This window comes from Dunckerocampus dactyliophorus, chromosome 5 (assembly GCF_027744805.1).
Source record: "Dunckerocampus dactyliophorus isolate RoL2022-P2 chromosome 5, RoL_Ddac_1.1, whole genome shotgun sequence".
NCBI classification, from domain to species: Eukaryota; Metazoa; Chordata; class Actinopteri; order Syngnathiformes; family Syngnathidae; genus Dunckerocampus; species Dunckerocampus dactyliophorus.
In genome coordinates this window covers 22,702,780-22,724,470 of record NC_072823.1, presented here as the reverse complement: position 1 = coordinate 22,724,470, position 21,691 = coordinate 22,702,780, and the positions used below count along the sequence as shown (strand labels likewise).

Sequence of the window (21,691 nt, the reverse complement as noted above, 5' to 3'; positions counted from 1 at the left end):
TACTCCTAACCATGTTTCTATACAAAAGACTGCCAACAGTCAGAAACTTGCGGTTTTTTAATGGTCTGATCACATTGGAGGAGTCACAATACCTGCCACAATGGCGCTCTTAAATTAGTACAGGTTTTTGGAGGTGTGGTCCATGATGGCCATGAGGGCCAGCCACGTCTCCCTGGCCGTGGGGATGATCTGGTTGGCGGGCAGCATGAAGCCGTAGCGTCCCGTGTCCCTCAGCTCGAAGGTGAACGAGTACTTGATACCCTGGTTGTAGGTCCAGTCGATAGTGCCGCCACTGGCTTGGTCTGTTGCAGAAAAGGATTAAAAATTGACTTATCTGCGAAATCAGTGACGGACCATCTGGGACACGGGGCTCAAACTCAAGGCTTGGGGGCCAGATCTGGCCCACCACATTTTATGTGGCCCATGAAAGCCTGGAAGTGTGTGGTAAGTATCGCCTTGCTCAATGTATTTGTTCTTTCAATTTTGAAAGAAACATTATAATGTGTGCAACTGCATTTCTCCTGTAGATAAAGTATATCTTTTCAACTTTAGTATTGTCTGGTCATGAAACGTATTCCAAGCATTTTTTTTGCTATCATAAATACTTGAATATCAGTTTGTCATGTTGACATATGAAATCAAAGCAGGTTTTCTATCAATTTGTTCAAAAGAATTCATTCTCTGTATGATGTCATTAAAGTGGAATACTATGGCCAATCTGTCATCTTGGCACAAAAAAAGGTTTTTAGTTACTAAAGGGTTCCTAAGTATCTCAAAAAACACTTTATAAAACCAATGTACAATAATATTAATTGGGCAAGTGAACCACCAGATCAGGCAGATAGAGAGCTGTGGCGCGAAAAAAGTTTGCTGTGTGTGGCATTTTGTAATGTGGATTACCGCCACCTACAGGACTGGAGTGGAACATAAAGGTTTTTCAATTAAATGAGTCAGACGAACATGTGTAAGATGATCCATGCCATACATGTCAACATTTGCAATTGAAAATTGGGAATATAAGAGAAAATAAGTATTGCCGAGGCTGAGAGGACCGGAAGCTGCGCTGCTTTCTTTGGCTGCCGGCACTACCGGAGAAGATTTTTAAAAAAAATTTCGGTAAAGGGAGGACGTTGAGAAAGAAGGGCAAAATACTGGAGTTTCCCAGGAAACTCACTAGGGTCACGGCTTTTCCTCGCGAGTATGCTGGAGCCTATCCCAGCGGACTTCGGACGAGAGGCGGGGTACACCCTGGTCTGGTCGTCAACCAATCGTAGGGCACATATAGACAAACAACCATTCACACTCACATTCATACCTATGGACAATTTAGAGTCACCAATTAACCTAACATGCATGTTTTTGGAATGTGGGAGAAAACCAGCACACGCACAGGGAGAACATGCAAACTCCACACAGACAGAGCCCAACGGAGATTCAAACCAAGATCTTCCCGATCCCCTGACCGTGTGGCCAACATGCTAACCACTAGGCCACCATGCGGCCCGCGCTCTACTTGCATTATTGTATAATTAGACAACAGGAGGTTGGACACCAACAAAGCCTTGATGATGACAAAAGTGTTCTTTGGTGGAAGTAAAAAGAACTCACAGATGGTGTTGATGATGCTTCCATATCTGTAATGAGTGCCGTACAGAGAGGCCAAGTCAGTGATGGCTTTCCTTGCCAGACTGTGCTGCAGAAAACACAATGAAACGCTTGTTATTGTATGTATGAGTAGCACCAGTACAAATGAGACCATGGCGGTCAACATTTCGCTTGTACCAGTTCAGCCTGGTCCCTGACGGGGGTCCTGGTGTAGCCGTAAGGGTACAGCAACATCTGTGAGTACGAGTGGATGGACACAAAGGCCTTGATGTTGCCGTGAGACTTCACAAAGTCCACGATCGATTTGACCTCCGACTCAGAGTGGGCCCTGGGTCCACGGTAGGTCTCGGAGCAAGCGTTACCGCTGGCCCCAGGTCCTACAGTCATGATAGGGAAAACATAACCACTTCTTAAGACAACTTTCAACAACAATTCCTAAATCCTAAATCTGATCTTGAGAAACGTAAGTTACTTGGGAGTCAAAGCATCTGAGATGTTACCTCCAAAACCAGCATCCCAGTTCCTGTTGGGGTCAACTCCGACACAGCTGGTACCAGGATTGGGCTTCCTGGTCTTGCGCCACATGCGGTTCTGGAAACATCACGTACACGTAATGTCAAGTCTTGCAGTTGGTCTTACTGAGAAAGACAGGGTATTCCCAGCTCACACTAGTGTGGGTGTAGTAGTAACCGTCAGGGTTGGTGACCATCTCCAGGAAGATGTCCATCTTGTTCAGGATGGCGGTGAGCACGGGGTCACGGCCGTAGTCGGTCACGATCTGAAAGCAACGTAAACGACTGTCAGAACATGAAAATGGCACTGACAGACTTTTTACAGCACCTTCTTGGCAAACCAGGCGCCGCTAGCCTGGGTCACCCATTCCCTGGAGTGGATCCCAGTGTCAATCCAGATGGAGGGACGATTTCTTCCACCGGTACTGAACTAAAAACAGAAAGAAAGCTTGTCAGTCAGTGTCATGAAGGTAAAGATCAGTAATTTTGTTCCAAGGTCAGTCTGCATTGCTGTTGCGTTAACCTTGAGCACGTTGAGGGGACGACGCTCGTAACTCTGACCAATCACCAGTTTGCTGACCAGTTTGGGATTCTCAGCAACCAGCATGTCCTGGAACCGGTACAGCTACCACAACAAGACCAAATCACCAGTCTCAGAGTCAGTAATAGCAAAGAAATAAATAGTTTGAGTGTTGCTGTCACTCCAACCTCACTGATGCTGTGGTATCTGGAAAATTCAAAGTTGTCGGTGTTTCTGGGCTCAGCTGTACGAGTAGAAGCGTCCATCTCCTCCTGCTCCTCATCCAGGATGTTCTGAGGACCAGAGAACACAAGCAATGTCTCTTAGTATAGCGCTTACTTCTGCCAAGGCTGAACAAAACCTAAACACGTCTGTTGAGTGGTACAGTTCCACTCCAGTCCTACACTTGTGCATTACAAAGTCATGGTGTCCGAACCTAACACTCTAATGTACAAACAAATAAACCAACAAAAAAGAACAAATAAATAACTGACTGATGTACGGGAGATTGACTCACTGACTAACAAACCAACGGATGAACAATTCATTGACAAATGGCTGACAGAATGAACAAATCAACAAGAAACTAACTAATGAACAGAAAAATAAACAAAGAAATTAACAAACTGACGAGCAAATGAACAAAGAACTAACCAAATAAGGACAAAACAAACACACCAACTAATAAACAAATTAACAAAGACTGACTCCTGAAGAACTGACTGACAAACAAACAAATAACTAAAGAAGCAATAAACACATTAACAAACCAATAATTAAGGAACAAATGAACTAACAACTAACAGACAAACAAATGAACAATGACTGACTTACGAACAATCAAATAACCAGCAAAGCAATCAACAAACAAACCACTAACAAACAAATGAACAACCAACTAACCAGTGGACCAACAAGCTAACTCATTTACTAATGAAAGTAAGTATGAACGAAAGACTGTCTCATGAACAAATGACTACAACGACGGTTGTCCCACCTGTAGGTCTTCAATCATGATGGAGTAGTCAATGCCGTTGCTCTCCAGGAAAAGCTTGACAGCCTCCAGACTGTGGAGAGGAACTCGGACATCCGCGTAAGTGTTCACGTCAGTCACCTCCATCCAGAAGTCGAGCTGACAACATCACACACACACACCCACACACTCAATAGAAGTCAATTGAATAAAACAGGCGCTAGTTTTTAGTTTTTCTTTAAGGTGATGTTGTCTGACCCCAAACTCCTCCATGTCTTCCAGCTGAGTGAGAAGAGACAACTGGAGTTCATCCTTTGCTACCATGCGAAGGACCTGATGCCTTTTAGGAAGAAACACCAATTTTGACACAACTACAACACACATCAGTATTATTATTGTAGTACTGGCGTCTACATACAGTTTACATACTGTACATACAGTACAGTATACGTACATTGTGATCAAATATAATTACACGTCACCAACTCACCCCTCAAACGTCTCCTTGCCCAGAGTAGCAACGAGCAGCGCGGCCAACACAAAAAGCCCCCTCATTATGACAGACCACATGAGCACACCCGGTATCCCAGCTCGCACCTTTATGGACCGGCCAAGCGGGTCACGTGAGCCAAATAAACAACCTTGCTCAGTGACAGGGAGGTGTGTCAGCGGCTGCTCCAATTCCCACGTCGCACACCTGTGTAGTTCGAGCGCCAAGGTTGTCCTGGATCTGGATCCTTCGGACCACTCTTCACTAGTCAACTCTTAATGTGCAGATTAGCAGACAAAACAGTAGCTTTTATTCAGTATTTACCTTAACTGCTGTAATATTAATTCTACGCTAAAATTAAAGAAAATATGAAATCCAATAGATAAAAACCTAGATACACAAAATAAGCAATATAATGGATAAAAAAATATTTTTCCAGAGCTGTATTACTTATTCATAACAATATTGCATCATTGTGTTAATTTATTGTGTGACCTTGTACAGAGGGATGTCGAAACATTTTACACGGAGGGCCACATAATGAAAAATCAAAGAATGCTGGAGACTATTTCATTGAAAATATGCTGGAAATACATTATATTACTGCTGTTTTTTTGTTAAAAAATATTTCTGATTGAAGGAGCAGCATGGTGCAAATGTCGCCTGGGGCTGCACTGTGGAAACTCCCGTTGAAGATTATCCAGAAACATCAAGAAATGAAATACATACAGTAAATGCACAACAGTAATTCATTGACCAAATAAAGTAAGCAAATACAGGAAGGAGAAGACACCTACAGTAGCATCTTCCTCTTTTCTGGCCTCGCCGCTTCACTTCAAACACAAAAGTCCGAATTAGGTGAAAAAAAGACGAACCTTGAGTGCATGTTAGTGTGAAAGAACATGTGCTCCATTGGCAGAGTCTCCTTACAGGACCAAATGAAACATTCTGATAACACACGCTTAAATATATGTTTACCGCCTGCCTTCTACTGGCAATGTTCAAATATTGGACATTCCTTCGCTCGCTCATAACAAGTTTATTTTAGTAGCCTAGTTAACTAAACCTACAGCATGCCTGACAAGCTGCAGCTTTGTTATGTAAGACAACTGATATCAATATAGCAAAGAGAGCCAGGTGATAAAAACACCTGTCAGAGTCACACACACGCACGCACGCACGCACATACACACACGCACACACACACACACACACTCACACACACAAATGGACCACCAATCAGTATGTTCTCTCACCTGCTCACTGTGGACATCAGGTCGCTGTCTCCCACTGAGACATGCCCTGCTGTAATTCTAGTGACTGTGAGACAGCATTATGACACACAACTTCCTTTATTTCAACATGTTATTTCCATTACTTACATTATTGACATTACTAGTAGATTTTTTCACAGTGTGTACGTTCATGGAGTGTAAACAACCACAGACTATTTGCATGGATCCACTGCTGTAGGAGTTTAAATTTAAAGTTTGTCAGCCCTCGAGGGCCTCCAACTGGGTTGGGGTACTAAGCAGTTGCCTTCCTTGCCTGATGAACTAGCACTCCTGCTTACAACATCATTAATACCATCGATTGCAAATGATGAGTATAGTTTAAAATATTAGTAAGCTGAGACCAGAATATGTAATTGCACAACAGCAGCGCAGACAGATCATATTGCATAATAACAACTGACATGATTATCTGTCCTTTTAGGGCGTCGCCCTCAAAGGAAACCACATGATTTCCTAAAAAAATGACATCACAACAGCTGTGGTTTAACGAAAGTGTCTGTCTTTAAACGTGTGGAAGAAAACATAAAAACAATTGTGTTTGGGTGAAGAAACGATGGAAAAACTGCAGGTTGAATTTATCTAACTCCTTTGACTCTTTGTTAGGATGAGGCCCCGCCTTTACTACACACTGATTGGCTGCCTTTGAGTCCACGGCTGTGTCTTGCACGTTTTTATTGGTTCAAAGCAACGTCTGTCAATGCGGAAGCGCCGCTTCAAAGTGAAAGTAACAAAGACCTGCTGAGTGTAATGTGCGGAAAGATTATTAGCGGGGAACGAAAGAAAAAGGCCGTTGATTTCAAAATAAAACGTCTCCCGCCACTCATAATTAGTGTAAATCACATTGGATCATCTTTGTGTATAAAATCCACAATGGAATTATATGTATAATACCTAATAATATTAATTGTAGTGTACAACGTTTACATTTAGTCAACGCTCCGACGTGTTGATCTTAATTTTGTGACTTCAAACCGGTTGTTGCTGCCTGTAGTTATAGCTAACTTGACCTGCGTACGGAGCCGGCTGATATTCAGAAGTGAAAGGCTGTGTTCGAACCGGCACGTCTGCCGTCTCCGGTCCAACTACTTGTGTGTGTTTTGTGTCGTTGACGGCGTCCTCCTCCTTGGAATCACCTCGGTTTTGTTGGTGTGCTTTGTATCCAAAAGCAAACATGGAGATCGAGAAGGAAGTGAAGAAGGTGAGTTTCCGGCGGGTCAACGCCCAGTTAAGGTGCGCACGCAAACATCAGGTGGTCAAAAAAGTTGATAAGTTGATAAGTTGTTACAGTTGCAATTTTCACACTTTTATTCTCAACGTGTCCCTAAAGTAACTCTTTCTTTGTTAATGTGGTTAATTAACATGACATTCATGTTTGGTGTTTGCTGAATTACACTGAGTTAGATTTAAAATGACTTAGCTAAATTAGCTAACTAGCAAATAGTATCGAGTTAAACTATTTAACCAACAAACGACCTCCATTTTATAGCAATTTAAACATTCCTGCTGTGTGGATTATGAACAATTAAAAAAATGCATTGTCTACCCCAAAGGTGACAGACATTTTTCTTTTATATAGCATACATTTAAAGCCTATGGAAGACTTGATGACCACATACATGCATTGACACTGTTACTAAAAGGCGCTGTTCTTTCCATAGTTTTTATTTTTCTCAAGCCAAAGTCCATAAATATTGCATTTTTCCCCATGAAAGGTTCAATATGAGAGCACAAACCAAGAACAATGATGCCACTGGAAATTACTGGACAAATCTGATGTCATCGCCATGCTCTTTGCAGCCAGTAGGGAATTGCTAGGATCTGTTGTGATACAGTAGAGTATTTACTAGAATTGTAGTCCTCTATTCATTAATGCTTTGTTGAGATAAAAAAACACAAAACATAGCAGAAGTTAGCAGTTAGAACCATTTTAGCAGCTTGTGAATGTCTTTTTTTTAATTTATCTTGGAGATTAATAAAGTATCTAATAATGCCCGTCTGTTAGTGCGCTCTTTGTGTCATAGATGATGCTTTATTGTGACTTGGATGACCCAGACAGGCTGCAGATGGGATTTTAATCTGTGGAGATAAATACTTAAAAAAAATGCTGCTGGTGGCCATGACTAATGATCTGCTGTGCTTCTTCATACACTGACATCTTAGGTTCATCCATAAAATATGCAATACTGTGTAAATAATCATCCATGCAGCTGTGGTTGCTCATCAAGGCTTAAATAGATGTTTGATGGGAACATCTGCAACAAGAATGAAGGAAATCACCCTCCTAAACATCTCAGCATCTTTAGACACGTGAAGTTTGAAATATTCTTCAGATGTCTTTCTTGGCCTCTTTATCTCATAATGTAAGATTAATGTTTCCATTAACAAATGCTGAGTTTTTGTATTGGACCTCATTACTGTATATTGTTTGCCTAATGAAGTGGCTGGTGAGTTTTGGCTAAAGAGGAAGCGAGGCTTGTGAACTCTAACTCATAAAGTGTCTTGTAAAAAGTAGACTTTGTCTGCCATTGTTGCACATGAAACTTCATCAAGTGGAAGCATGAGTCAGCGTATTGAGAGAGCACGGCGAGTCACTGTGGTCGACTTTGCAGGCGTACGTATTGGAGTGGCCAGTTGGTGTAAATGTAAGCGTTCGCAAGCTCTGTGGGATACGTTGTGGTCGCCTACAATCATGCATTTCTGATTTTCCCATTGATGGATGAATTTCTTCAAATGACTATAGCCGTGTGCTCCATCATCATCATCATCATTATTATGATCTACTGTATGTTGTCACTTGTAACCTGCTTTGTGCTCTTTCTGTTGCAGATGACGCTGGGTCACGAGTTTGGGGCCGGAGCGGCCTGCTTGAAGTGTAAAGACAAGTGTGAAGGCTTTGAGCTTCACTTCTGGAGGTTTGTACCAGTTTAACATGTCGGAGTAATCTGAATACTTTATTGAGCCTGGTGTGTTACTGCAACTCGTCTCCGGTAATGCATAAATACAAAGTAGAATAGGTAAAGTGAAAATATAGCCTAGTGTGTGTATATAGTACAAAGTCAGCATTGAAGCAGGCATTTGTGTAAGCAGCTTGCTTGTTCAGTGCAGGGAATATTGTCAAACTTTATTTAACACAGTGACAAGACCCTTGTTGAAATATTGCAAGACAGGACCTGTGTAGACATTTGACTTCAGGCTGTACTTTCTTAAACAGAACAGTGTGTCACACATAGGAAAAAGTGACGCATAATAAGATTCCACAGTGTTGCCGTGCTGTGTTGTTTGTGTGTGTCGGTGTGCGCTTGCACGTGCGTGCTTGGGGCCAGTAGCACATTAAAAAGCGCTTCTGTCTGGGCTCCAGTTAGCCACACTTGGCTCGTCTCCGTGTTCGAGTGATTGTCACAACACAAAGAAACGCTACGGGTCACTGCTCATGATGTTCCTTTTAAACGTGTCAGTAAAGGAGTTCTCAGTCATGCTCATCATTATAGCTGGCGTTATTTCGACTTGCTCAGCTGTCGATGCGCAACTGCTCGCACTTTCTGAAAATTAAACTCTGGTCTCGTTTTGGCTTTTTGGTGTTTGTAAAAAGAAATGAACAGTTATGCTTCACACAGTCTGACACCACAAAATATGACATCTGCTGTCAAGTTCTTACAGCTTTAATGGTATAAGAAGAAGTGAAGCAGCATTCATTTTAAAATGTAAGCGCAATAATGCATTTATTCTTAGTAACAATCTGAACTTTAAAGGTTCAAGGTGTAATTTTACAAGCTGAGTGTGACAAAGTTAAAGAAAGAGTGGTAAGAATTGTTGGTCTGTTACAGAAAAATTTGTCGTAATTGCAAATGTGGCCTGACGGAGCACAACGTGCAGATGAACTCTGAGGAGAACAAGAAGGTCGGCAAGCTGTTCGAGGACACCAAGTACACCGGCCTCATCACCAAGCTCAAGACGGATGGAGTCCCCGTGTACCACGGCAATGCAGTCACTATCACTTTAGCCAGCCCGGCCACCGCTCACACAGTGTTACCCGCCGTCGCATCCATTGCCGTGCCTCATGCAGCCTCATCCACAGCCACCGTGACTCCAGCCACCGCAGCTGCTTCTGTCCGACCCGCTGCAGCCTTTGGGGGGGCGGCGTCCGGCGTTGGGCAGGCTCAGCTTGCCCCAGCTGCCGTCACCCCCCTCAAAGTGAGCACAGCGACAATTTCCATCGGTTCGTCTACAGCTGATGTTGTGCCGGTCACCAAAGACACGCCTCTGAAGTCTGTCACGTATGATTGGGCCCCCCCTGTGGCAAACAAATGTGTGGTAAGTGTTTGCACACCATCAGCAAATATACCGTTCATATTCGTCATACTGAATGACCGTAATACCCAACAAAGGCAGATTAAGTTGTTTCCAGTGTGTGCGTAGCTTATTTCTTTTTTCCAGAAATGATCTTAATCTGTCCTATAGTTTCTAATTTTGTTCTCATATTTGTACTGCTTCATGTCACCATGACAGTCATTGAACGCTAGAGGGCGCCGGAATTCAACCAGGAATTTAGTAGAAACGGTAGTAAGCGCTAGGTGACAATATTAAAATAAAAATCTACTAAACGTCTACTTAGTAACATTTAGAAACTGAAAGCTCAAGTCTTAATACTATGTATTTATAAACTTGCCTCTGCTACCACATAATGAGATGCTGAGGTGTCTGTATTTGTTTAGTCTCAGGTCATATCTTATTAGAAAGTTGTTTTCCTTGTCCTCTGCTGTCCTTCAACCATTGTCCTTTATCACCGTTCTCCTTGTTTCGCAGGCGGTGCGCTACATTGAGCTGCTCCCACCAGAGAAGCGGCCCGTGGCCGGCTCGGAAGGAGCCGCGTACCGTCGTCAGCAGATGGCCCACCAGCTACCTGAACACGACCAGGACCCCGCCAAATGCCACCAGCTTAGCCCGGCGGAGGTCAAGCAGATGCAGCAGTACGTGCGCAAGTACAAGGACGAGGCCCTGGGGATCGGGGACGTCAGGCTGCCTGAGGAGATGGTTCTGGTGCAGGCGGCAGCGGGTCAGGTTGGACCAGGTGGTGCTGGTGCAGCTGGAGGGCCTAAAGCTGGAGCCGTATCCAGCAGAGTGGGCCCAAAGGGTGCTCCTGGAGCTGCAGGGACTGGAGCTGGCGCCACGTCAGGAAGTTCAAGTCCAGCTGGAGGCGCTGTGGGTACTGCAGCCACCGCTGGAGCCATGGTTGCCCCTGGAGCCCAACAAACTAGACCCTCACAGCAAAACTTTGTAAGAACATTTACTTTTCTCCTCAACATTTGTTTCATTTTGTGATTTAAAAAAAAAAAAAAAAAAAAGCTTGAAGTAAATGTCACCTCAGCAGACACGAGATGGAGCCACTTGACAGTCCAGAATTATTTCCCTCGTGTAGCCCTAATTTAAGATCACAATGTAACCCACACCCTTTCACCCAAATAGGAAGTTCTATGATTGTAAGTTGAAAGGTCAAATCTTTCTTTTGCCACATCAAAGTGGTCCACTTTGACACTGATGTTGACCCAGTGACAGATGTTGCACTGTTTGTGAGCAATGCATTGTGTGCTTCTTGGCACCAAAGTGGCGTTTTGTTAGTGGCCTAACAATGACTACAACCCGCTAGGGTGATTAACCTTTCAGCGACAATTAGTTGTTATTTAGTTGATACTTCCTGTCATTCTGTGCATTTTGGCCTCTCTCTGACTATTTCTGCCATCGCTGGACCAGTGATCATTTTGTTGACGAATAATTTTGGTCATAGCTTTGTAAACGACGAAATACAAGATGCCAACTAATCAAAACAGACAGTACACAAAAAGCCTATTTCTGTCAAGTATTGTCCGCAAATATGTCTAGATCTGTATTAGTGAGCACTTCTCCTTTACCGAAATCATCCATCCACCTCACAGGTGTGGCATAGCAAGGTGCTGATTCGACAGCATGACTGAGGCTGTCCACAATAAAAGGCCACTCCAAAGTGTGTAGTTTTACCACACAGCGGCACAATGCCACAGATGTCGCAAGTGTTTTTTGTGTACATAGAAAATGTTTTGTATCTTTGAGTTCAGCTCGTGGAAGATGACAGCAAAAAATGTTTATATTTACTTTAATATTTTTGTTGAGTGTATTTTAGTTGAATAAAATGTTGTGAAATTTAGTCGTCTAAAACCAAATAAATTAAAATTTGTAAAGTATGACTAAAAGTCAAATAAATGACTAAAACTAAATGAAAAACTGCTGTCCAAATGAACACTGCTGGTATTGTATCATTTCTACAAATGATTTTCTTCAGGCTTCTGGCTAAAAAAGCTTAATAATGTAGTAAAAAAAAAAAAAAAAAACAAGGTAGCGCCACATGACCTTCATGTTGTTGTCATCTTTCCTCCCAGTCGTGCCGCCACTGCGAGCAGCCGATGCGTATGGGTGACCCTGCTGTGTACGCAGAGCGCGCCGGCTACGACAAGCTGTGGCACCCAGCGTGCTTTGTGTGCTGCACGTGCAACGAGCTGCTGGTGGACATGATCTACTTCTGGAAGAGGGGCAAGCTCTACTGCGGTCGTCACTACGGCGACAGCGAGAAGCCGCGCTGCGCCGGTTGCGACGAGGTAAAAAGGCAGATGTTGTTAGCGCGACGCTAACATGCAAGCATGTTATATCACTCATTGTGTGTTGTTGTGCATCCACAGCTGATCTTCTGTAACGAGTACACTCAGGCCGAGGGTCACAACTGGCACCTGAAGCACTTCTGCTGCTTTGAATGCGACCTCATCCTGGCGGGAGAGACCTACGTGATGGAACAGGACAAGCCTGTCTGCACGCCCTGCTACATGAACAACTACGCTGTGGTGAGAGACAGAACACCCTGCACTTGGTCTGTCTGTAGTACTCTCGTATTGTCGTATTGGCATTCTTATAGATTAATGTAACATCACTGATACGGAACTGCTGTTTCAATCATTTCAGACATGACAGGTAAATTTAAGTCAAATGTATGTTAAAGAATTTGCTGACGTGCGTCTTTGATCTGGACAGAAATGCTCGTCCTGCCAGCAGTCAGTGGAACCAGAAGCCCAGCGTGTGTCGTACGGCGACTACCACTGGCACGCGGCGCCTCAGTGCTTCAAGTGCTCGGGCTGCAGCAAGTGTCTGATTGGCCAGCGCTTCATGGCAGCGCAGGCTTGCCTCTTCTGCTCCGTGGAGTGCAAGAAGAACAGCGCTGCCTAGATGCTCATAAAGGTGCAACACGCTCAACTAGGAACCAGAACTCCGTGACAGTCGTGGTGAGGTAAACATGTCAGTTAGCCTACAAAAAGAGCCAAATGGCGTTGTGCCTTAAAGTCTACTGCACTTTTTTTTTCTACTTCAGCTCTCATATTACCGTAATGGCACTGATAAAGTGGCAACACAACTTTCTGACCCTGGCAACTACTGATTGTTACCATGCAACATTCCTATAGCTTCTTATTGCCGGATTAAAATATGAATTTCTACATTTCATAATGACTGAATACTTTCTGATCACATACTGTTTGCCAAATTGGGTGGATTTTTTTCATGACAATTCCTCAGGAAGCATTGTGAGGACGATACATGGCCTGCTACACCATGTCAATGTTAAAGTCAAGACGGCTGCCATTACTCAGCTATAGTTAATGCATACACGAATGCATCATTATGTACAGTGGCTTGAAAAAGTATTCATACCCCTTGAACTTTCCCACATTTTGTCACGTTCCGACCACAAACATAAATATATTTTATTGGCATTTTAGATGAAAGATCAACACAAAGCGACACACAATTGCGAAGTCGAAGGAAAATTGTACATGACTTTCAATTTTTTTTTTTTAAATAAAAAAACTGAAAAATGTGGGGTGCAAAAGTATTCAGCCCCCCGTGTCAATACTTGGTGGAACCACCTCTCGCTGAAATTACAGCTGCAAGTCTTTTGGGGAATGTCTCTAGCAGCTTTGCACATCTAGAGACTGGAATTTTTGCCCATTCTTCTTTGCAGAACAGCTCAAGCTCAGCAAGATTAGATGGAGAGCGTTTGTGAACAGCAGTTTTCAGATCTTGCCACAAATTCTCGACTAGATTTAGGTCTGGACTTTGACTGGGCCATTCTAACACAGGAATATGTTTTGTTTTAAACCATTCCATTGTAGCTCTGGCTTTATGTTGAGGGTCGATGTCCTGCTGGATGGTGAACCTCCGCCCCATTCTCAAGTCTTTTGCAGATTCTAGCAGGTTTTCTTCCAAGATTGTCCTGTATTTGGCTCCATCCATCTTCCCATCAACTCTGACCAGCTTCCCTGTCCCTGCTGAAGAAAAGCAGCCCCACAACATGATGCTGCCACCACCATGTTTGACAGTGGGGATGGTGTGTTGAGAGTGATGTGCAGTGTTAGGTTTCCACCACACATAACGTTTTGCATTTAGGCCAAAAAGTACCACTTTGGTCTCATCTGATCAGAGCACCTTCTTCCACACGTTTGCTGTGTCCCCCACATGGCTTCTGGCAAACTGCAAACAAGACTTCTTATGGCTTTCTTTCAACAATGGCTTTCTTCTTGCCACTCTTCCATAAAGGCCAGTTTTGTGCAGTGCACGACTAATTGTTGTCCTATGGACAGACTCCCCCACCTGAGATGTGGATCTCTGCAGCTCTTCCAGAGTTACCGTGGGCGTCTTGGCTGCGTCTCTGATCAGTGCTCTCCTTCTGTGGCATGTAAGTTTCGGTGGACGGCCATGTCTTGGTAGGTTTGCAGTTGTGCCATACCCTTTCCATTTCTTGATGATGGATTGAACAGTGCTCCGTGAGATGTTCAAAGCTTGGGAAATCTTTTTATAACCTAACCCTGCTTTAAACTTCTCCACAACTTTATCCCTGACCTGTTTAGTGTGTTCCTTGGACTTCATGATGCTGTTCACTGACCAGTGTCCTCTTAGCAAACCTCTGAGGCCATCACAGAACAGCTGTATTTATACTAAGGTTAGATTACACACAGGTGGACTCCATTTGATCATTAGGTCAACAGCTGATCATTCAGCAATCATCAGGCAACCTCTGAAGGCAACTGGTTACACTCAGAGAAAAGGGGGCTGAATACTTTTGCACGCCACATTTTTCAGTTTTTTATTAAAAAAAAAATTTGAAAGTCATGTACAATTTTCCTTCTACTTCACAATTGTGTGTCGCCTTGTGTTGATCTTTCATCTAAAATGCCAATAAAATATATTTATGTTTGTGGTCGGAACATGACAAAATGTGGGAAAGTTCAAGGGGTATGAATACTTTTTCAAGCCACTGTACATACAGTATGAAAGACAAATGCGATACAATGACAGGATGACTGTTTTTCATTGAAATCTTCTGTAATAAAAGTCTTTTAAAAAAGCTAAAATTCATCCTTTTAACTCAGGACAAATACAAGCATAACACTGACATTAAGTTAGGTGTCAAATAAGTCACAATGGAGGTTCCTGTGGAGCTTTCGTGTTTTCTCCTTTTTGGTGGAAACCTTCTTGGTGGACAATTCAAGGAAGCTTCATCTCTGACGACCTCCATTGTCTCCCATGGTGCCCGGCATCAAGCTGCACCGCTGCTTATCCTCTCTCTTTCTTGGACCGCCATGTCTAGGCCTGATGTGACTGGACCACATGACAACCAGTGTACAGTACGTCAGCGTTTGGACAAAGCAGTCCATCACTGGCTGCATTTACTCTAATGGCCTCTAGGGGGCGACGGTGTTTGCAAGAAGCTGTCATCTAACTTTACCCTGCAGGGAGATTTACCTGTCAATGCTTTCATAACACAAGAAATGGCTGAGGGCGTGGTCACCTTGTGATTGACAGGTAGCCACGTAGCGGCTCATGTCAAAATATGTTCATGTAGGTGGTTGGAACTGTGGAAGTAAAGGTTTGTGTGACTTTAGAGGGGTATTTTACTCAAAGTATGCATTTGACTTGAGCTCCCCTTGCTTATCTTTTGAAAGAGGTTGGTTAAATGTGGTAGTATGGTGTGATGTTCGGTTGTTGTGGCTGATGTCATGTTCAGTTTTGCATTTTATATTGTTTGGAGCCAAAGATTTGCATCGTCTGGCAAGAATTTGCATGATGTGCAAACAATGTTCATGATCCTGTAGGACTAAAAAACAAAGTAGTCCAGCCTTCATATGTTCCTCTTTACGTACATGAACTGCAAACATGCTTGTTGGACCAGTACATAATGTTTTTTCCACAATCCCCCAGTTTTATATAAGAGCACCTGTTGAACAAATGTCTAACACACCTCATCCAAAGCATCTCTACTGATTCTATGAGAACCACATTTTCATCAAGCCTTCCAAGCCAGTGGGGGGTTGGGAAGTCTAAATGGTGATGTGTCGTGTCTGGGTAGCATCAGATACACTATGCTACAAAAGTGAATACACCCCTCACATTTCTACAAATATTTTATATCTTTTTTCGTGGGGCAACACTAAAGAAACACCACTTTCATACAGTGTAAAGTAGTCGGTATGTACATGTAGCTTGTGTAACTGTGTAAATTTAAATAAACACACAACCATTAAAGTCTAAACTACTGGCAGCGATAGTGAGTCGACCGAGTGTTGTCAACTTGGCGAATTTGTTGCCACATCTGACGATTCTCCAAACCCTCTTAACAACATATTTTCTCAAAAGCAATTAGCAACAAATCTAGCAACTTTTCCTGGGGTCGTTGGAGACTTTTCTGGTAGTTGGAGACTTAGGAGCAAGAGCTGGTGCTGCTGAGAGGCCCGCTCCCAAAGTAGTCACAAGTGGTCAGTGCTCTGTCAGCTCCCGTGGCACACTGAGAGCATAGTTAGGGTTGGGCATCGAGGGACTAACATTCCGATTCTCCTGGAATCTTTTTTTTTTTTTTTTTTTAAATTTTAGATTCCTACTTTTGGTGATCGACCAGCCCGCCAGCCGGAAAAAATGAAAGCATAACACCAACGAAGAAGAAGCGTTTGTGTTCATCCATTTCAACCATGGACAGTGTGCAACGGCGCTTGAAAGTTTAGGTGAAATTCTGCAAAAAAAAAAAAAAAGAAAGCCATCATACCATGCAAAGGAGGGTGATTCACAGTGTACAGAGTGCCCTATTTTTGACGCGCTGCGCTGGACTTCTCAGGTAAGTAAAACAATAAGTTACGTTGATCTTATTGCCAACATTGAAGCAGCACACAAATGATACTTTATACTGCAAATACAGTGGCCAACTCAAATACCCAGCTCATGAAAGGCTGTGTAGAAAGTGCAAATGAATCACCAGGCGTGAGGCGCGATGCTACTGGGGTGGATCACGCCCTGTTTTACAGAGCAGGATCTAAAACATAAATGTTTCTTAATCTTCATTAAATGACTAAGCCTCATTCGGACTCGGTCACTTGACTGTCAGTCTGTCAGAACATGTGATGGGAGATTCAATGGGTGATTAAACAAGTAGCCCTGACTGCATTGAGGCGAGTCCGGATGTAATTATTACGCTGTCTTTGAGAGGCCCTGGCCAAGATAAAATATTATTTTATTTTGATGAAGTGATGGTCAATTTTAAATTAACAAACCAAGAATCAAGTTTATTTGTAGTTCTAAATGTAATGAAGGTGTTTTTATCACTTTTTTTGTCTATCCTACGAGGTCATGCTTTTTTTCCTACAGCATCTGTTACAACATCATATGCAAATTAGCCGATGGCATCATCTAGTGACTTCTAGGACAGCCAAAAGCTACTTTTCTTACTGAGGAGTGGCAACAGTGAGTACACCCCTATGGTAAATTGCACAAATTGGTCCCAATTAGTCATTTTTTCTCCCTGGGGTTACAAGGTCTTACGAGTGGAATGGGGAGGAGGTGTGTTCAATTTGGCCTTATCACTCACACTTTCTCATGTTGGTTCCTGGAAGTTCAACATGGCACTTGACGGCAAAGAACTTTCTGACGATGTGGAAAATAAATGTTGCGCTACATAAATATGTGCTAGGCAATAAAAAGATTGCCAACACCCTGAAACAGAGCTGCAGCATGTTGTTCCCATTTTGAAGTGTCCATTCTCTGTCCATCATTCAACACGCCACACTGTCTAGCTCCGCCCTTTAGGTACACTACCACAGTGCTTCGTACCTACACAGGATGTGGTAAGCAAGGAAACATTCTTTATTCTTTCCAAATGAAATTGATGACTGGGACTGTTTACATTTCACAGTAAGTTCAGATGCTAACTAATCAGTGTTTCAGTGTGCTGCGTGTTCCCATGACAAGCAACCTTTGTACTCAGTTAGGCCAGACTGTGGCGCTGTTTGTTTGCATTGTACACACCCCACCACACACACACACTTCCCATTACATGTTTTCCTTTCCTGCCATTGTCTCAACTGCACTGGCAAGCATGGAAAGTGGAAAAAAAAAGGTGCAGTGGAACTCCAGTCAAGCAATACATTCAAGAGCCTTTAGCAGCTATGCTGTGATGAGTGAGTCCATTGTGTAGTGATGTAGTGCATGTGCAAGTTACAATATACAATGCAACTGTTGGCATGATTCAAGGTGACAGGTATTGTTGTGTTTAAAAAAAGAGTTCCATTACATTTTGGTGCAAATCCAAGTAAAAATTTTTGACTAAGCTGAAACCATTCCCCCCCACTTAGTGTATGACAGCACACTCATTATAAAACTTCCAATGAATTTGTTGCTTGGCAGAAATCGTGCGGGCAAATTATTTATGCACCACAGCCCATTCAATTCCAGAATGAAAATAGGCCAGTCTTGGTCTGTGATGTCCCTCAACGTCCTTGCTGAGAAAGGACAGGGAGAGGCGGCATGTGCAGGATGTTGGATTTTTAAGGAAAACACCTGTTAAACACAAAATAATTCATTAAATTCATCCATACACACTAATTTTGCAAAGAAATGAGAACTTTGTAAGGGAATCATCTTGCCGCCGCATGCAAAAATCACCTCCTCCAGCAACTTGGTATCCTCAGCTTGCTTATCAGAAGGAAATTTCCCATTGCAGACACTCCCTCCCTCACGTTTCTTTGACCTCACGTTCTTTACACGCTTACTTGCCCTCATTAACCGTTGACCTGCACTCATCCCTCTCCATGAGTGTGGCCCCCAGATAAGACCACCTCCTCCTCCCGAGGAGGAGAAGTAGTGGACGAGCGTGGCAAAGTGAGGCAGGAATGTGCTGAAGCCTTGTATGGTCATAAAAATGGCCCGCTGCCTCTCTTCTATTTTTTTTTATAACCTTCACTGGAAGATCCCTTCTGCTTCTCATACTGTACGTTCTCACAAAGGAGAGAGATGAACTGACCACTCCAACAGAGAAGTTTGGTTTTAATGAGCACATTCCAGCGTGCGAGCATGACCACACAAGACAACAGGCACACATCCTAACATTCATTTCAATGTCGTGCCACATTAAAAACACATTCTCAAGCTGTCAGCAACGCCACTATAACTAGTACCTGTATTTGAGCCAACGAGGAGTCTGAAGAGGAAAACAATTCTGGAAAAGGCACAAAACGGAGGATCAATAAATAAAACTAATAATCTGGTGCTGCTGTTCCACCCCAGTCCTGTCGGTGGCATTAATGCGTGGTACAAAGTGGGCGTCGACTGCTAAACAGTAAGCTTTTTTTCAATCCTGCGCCATCTGCTGGATCTGATGGGACACTGCCCCACAAGCGGCATCACGTTTTCAACATTTAGCTATGTTACAACCTCATTCACATTTTCCTCAAAATTCTACACACAACACCCGATAATAACAACATCAAGTTATTTTCAAATGTTTGCAGATGTATTAAAAAAACAAAAATAAAGATACACGTTATAATATACAGTACATTCGTATTGTCTTTTGAATTTATTGTAACATATATTTTATATTGCACATGTAACCCGTCCTGCTTCGCCCTGGCCGCACCGGGGCTCGAACACACGACCTTCGTAATGGGAGACGAGAGCGATGACCACATGGCCAAAAGCTGTCGCCTGTGTGTTCAGCGCAGCTCTCAAGCAATTGGGAGTGAGATTTACCAACGTGTGCTTGCACAGCCTCACAGGCTGCCATCCGTTACACACATCGTTTGTGTATTGATTTTCTTAATGTGTCAAATTAAATCATTTTAATAGTTTCAAAATAATGTGTATATTATAAGTCCAGACGTTAGAGACACCTGTATAGTAAGGTTAAAAAATACTAAAAGTTCAACTTCTGTGAGTTTATGTCCCAACTAAGGTGCATAAGTCTTAATTTAGTGATCAGTTAGCTCTCAACACAGCAGGGGGCAGCTGAGGTGGGCTGTACAGCCCAATTGTAAAAAAAAAAAAAAAAAAAGAGGTCATGCTAACATACTTTGCTTGAGCTAAGTGTCAAACTGTCGACCCAAGAGGTCAATTTGTGCTCATCATGAAGTAAAAAGACCACAAGGCGATCATTCGGACCCTCATGGAGTCTTTGGATTATATTGTCCTTCAAGATTGTTGATGAACAACGAATCTTCTGTCTTGCTTCCACACTCGTTCACAAATTCCATGACTGAACGACGACACCTCGTGTCCCTGCACTTACCTTGCCACCTTTGACCTCGGGCTGGTGCCAAAATCCACACTTCCACCGAACGAAGAAGCTCACATGGAGGTGATGTGCACGCTCGCACACGCACACACACACACACACACACACACACACCAGGACTGTATTGATGTCATATTGGAATTGTAATCACTGCTTTTGTCCCTTCTGGGGCCTTCTCCCATCACGGCAGCTAATTAATCAGTAGCTGCTTTTGTCTAATTACATCGTTACTGCTGTGGTTTAGACTGAAGGGTTTGCTGAGTGCATAGTATGTGTTTCTAAAACTATTTTGTTTACTCTCTTGTCATTCCCAGCGTGTCTCTTACATCAAGTCTTGCATGGTGAGTTTTGGTCCAACCGGCTAACAAGTGCGTGGCTGTCATACCTACAAGGTGAAGGAATGAAACGGGTTCGTTTTTGTAACGCTTAGCCCACTTTGAACACACGCTAACCAGAGTCTTTATTTTGGACAGAGAAGGTGGGAAATTGAAGCACTAATCTTCAAATGTTTGAAGTTCGACCACAGAGATGTTATTCTGATGGAGGTTCGACTTGGCAGCATCCTCGCGCTTTCATTCTTTGAGTCTAAGCTCATCATCAGTGTAGATTTATAGTGGAAGGACAGAATCCACTGACTAGTTCTGCTTAGGGCCCGAATTTGGCCAAGGGTGGCACGTGTTCTGTGGGTACTCTGAGTACCCACGTTCCCAAAACGTGCATGTTATGTTAATGGGATATTCTACATTGTCCACAGGTGTGAATGCTTGTTTGTATCCTGTATGCCACAGGAGGGAGAAAGTCAGTCCAGCAAGTCTCAAGTCTTTAATTCCAAGTTTCAAGTCAAGTCTCAAGTTAAGAAGTGCAAGTCCAAGTCAGGTCCAAGGCCATAGTCCTTGCGTGTCATAAGCGCTGTTTAGTATTTACCAAATCACACTTTCACACTGTTTTTCAAAATTATATTAACAAATCAATCATATTGTTTTGTGGTTGAATATGGCCTGTTAGTCAAAACAAGCATATTTAAGCAAATGGTACATATTTTTTGCCTAAATTAAGCATTTTCAAGCATAAACATGACTAAATGAACTAAAATACAAATGTAAGGCATATAAAGACGCATTCAATGATGAAATGTAGTATTCTACACTCGTCACTAGGTGTCGCCACTAGTATTTGGTGAGTCACACAAGGCTCAGACTTGATCAAAATAACCCAATATTTATGTATTTTCATATGTATATTAAATGACAAGGTTCATTAATGCTGGGTTATTTTGTCTAAAGAGTCTACTCGTCTTCAAAAGAGGTGCATATGTTGAGGGTTACAATACTCAAAACAGCTGTTTTTGGTGGTGGCACACATCGACGAGGGCGCACATCTCGTCATTACACCCCAACAACAGCCTTTTAATTGCAGGTTTGAGTCATCTCGCAACTGGCACAATAATCCCGAATAAATAATAATAATAATAATATAACAGAGGCTACTTTTACGGCCATTACCCACTCATCTCAAATCTGAACCCCCAACGTCACTTCCTGACCATCCCTCATTTACAGTTACACATGAGCATGAGTATTGTCTTAAATGGCCCATTTGCTCTTATCTTATGTCTGCTATATTTGGTAATGCCAGTGTATTGGTGACTATAAGGGTGTTGATGTGTTGAG

The 21,691-nt window shown here is 42.9% G+C and overlaps 2 protein-coding genes across 2 annotated transcripts; one reads left to right on the top strand and one right to left on the bottom strand.

The window, feature by feature from the left end:
• Window positions 1-42: 42 nt before the first annotated feature.
• On the bottom strand, window positions 43-4,303 carry cpa5 (carboxypeptidase A5). The gene is made up of 11 exons (XM_054777613.1): window positions 4,101-4,303; window positions 3,869-3,950; window positions 3,635-3,769; window positions 2,826-2,930; window positions 2,641-2,742; window positions 2,446-2,547; window positions 2,273-2,383; window positions 2,106-2,196; window positions 1,783-1,982; window positions 1,609-1,693; window positions 43-302 (listed from the first exon to the last, which is right to left on the bottom strand). Exons 1-11 carry the CDS (start codon window positions 4,178-4,180, stop codon window positions 115-117), a joined length of 1,281 nt encoding a protein of 426 aa, XP_054633588.1. The 5' UTR covers window positions 4,181-4,303; the 3' UTR covers window positions 43-114.
• A 2,116-nt stretch (window positions 4,304-6,419) lies between these two features.
• On the top strand, window positions 6,420-14,637 carry tes (testis derived transcript (3 LIM domains)). Its single transcript, XM_054776385.1, has 7 exons — window positions 6,420-6,593; window positions 8,222-8,307; window positions 9,220-9,706; window positions 10,199-10,669; window positions 11,806-12,021; window positions 12,103-12,261; window positions 12,449-14,637. The coding sequence occupies exons 1-7, from the start codon at window positions 6,567-6,569 to the stop codon at window positions 12,638-12,640; spliced, it is 1,638 nt and encodes a 545-aa protein (XP_054632360.1). The 5' UTR covers window positions 6,420-6,566; the 3' UTR covers window positions 12,641-14,637.
• Window positions 14,638-21,691: the final 7,054 nt, after the last annotated feature.

What these genes read in the sequence shown, in the direction of transcription:
- cpa5 (XM_054777613.1), bottom strand. Translation starts at nt 4,180, where the DNA reads ATGTGGTCTGTCATAATGAGGGGGCTTTTTGTGTTGGCCGCGCTGCTC. An exon ending in GGCAAGGAGACGTTTGAGGG is followed by an intron (nt 3,951 to 4,100) that starts GTGAGTTGGTGA and finishes TCTTCCTAAAAG; the next exon opens with GCATCAGGTCCTTCGCATGG. An exon ending in GCGCCTGGTTTGCCAAGAAG is followed by an intron (nt 2,384 to 2,445) that starts GTGCTGTAAAAA and finishes CGTTGCTTTCAG; the next exon opens with ATCGTGACCGACTACGGCCG.
- tes (XM_054776385.1), top strand. Translation starts at nt 6,567, where the DNA reads ATGGAGATCGAGAAGGAAGTGAAGAAG. An exon ending in CTGTGGCAAACAAATGTGTG is followed by an intron (nt 9,707 to 10,198) that starts GTAAGTGTTTGC and finishes CTTGTTTCGCAG; the next exon opens with GCGGTGCGCTACATTGAGCT. An exon ending in ACATGAACAACTACGCTGTG is followed by an intron (nt 12,262 to 12,448) that starts GTGAGAGACAGA and finishes TGATCTGGACAG; the next exon opens with AAATGCTCGTCCTGCCAGCA.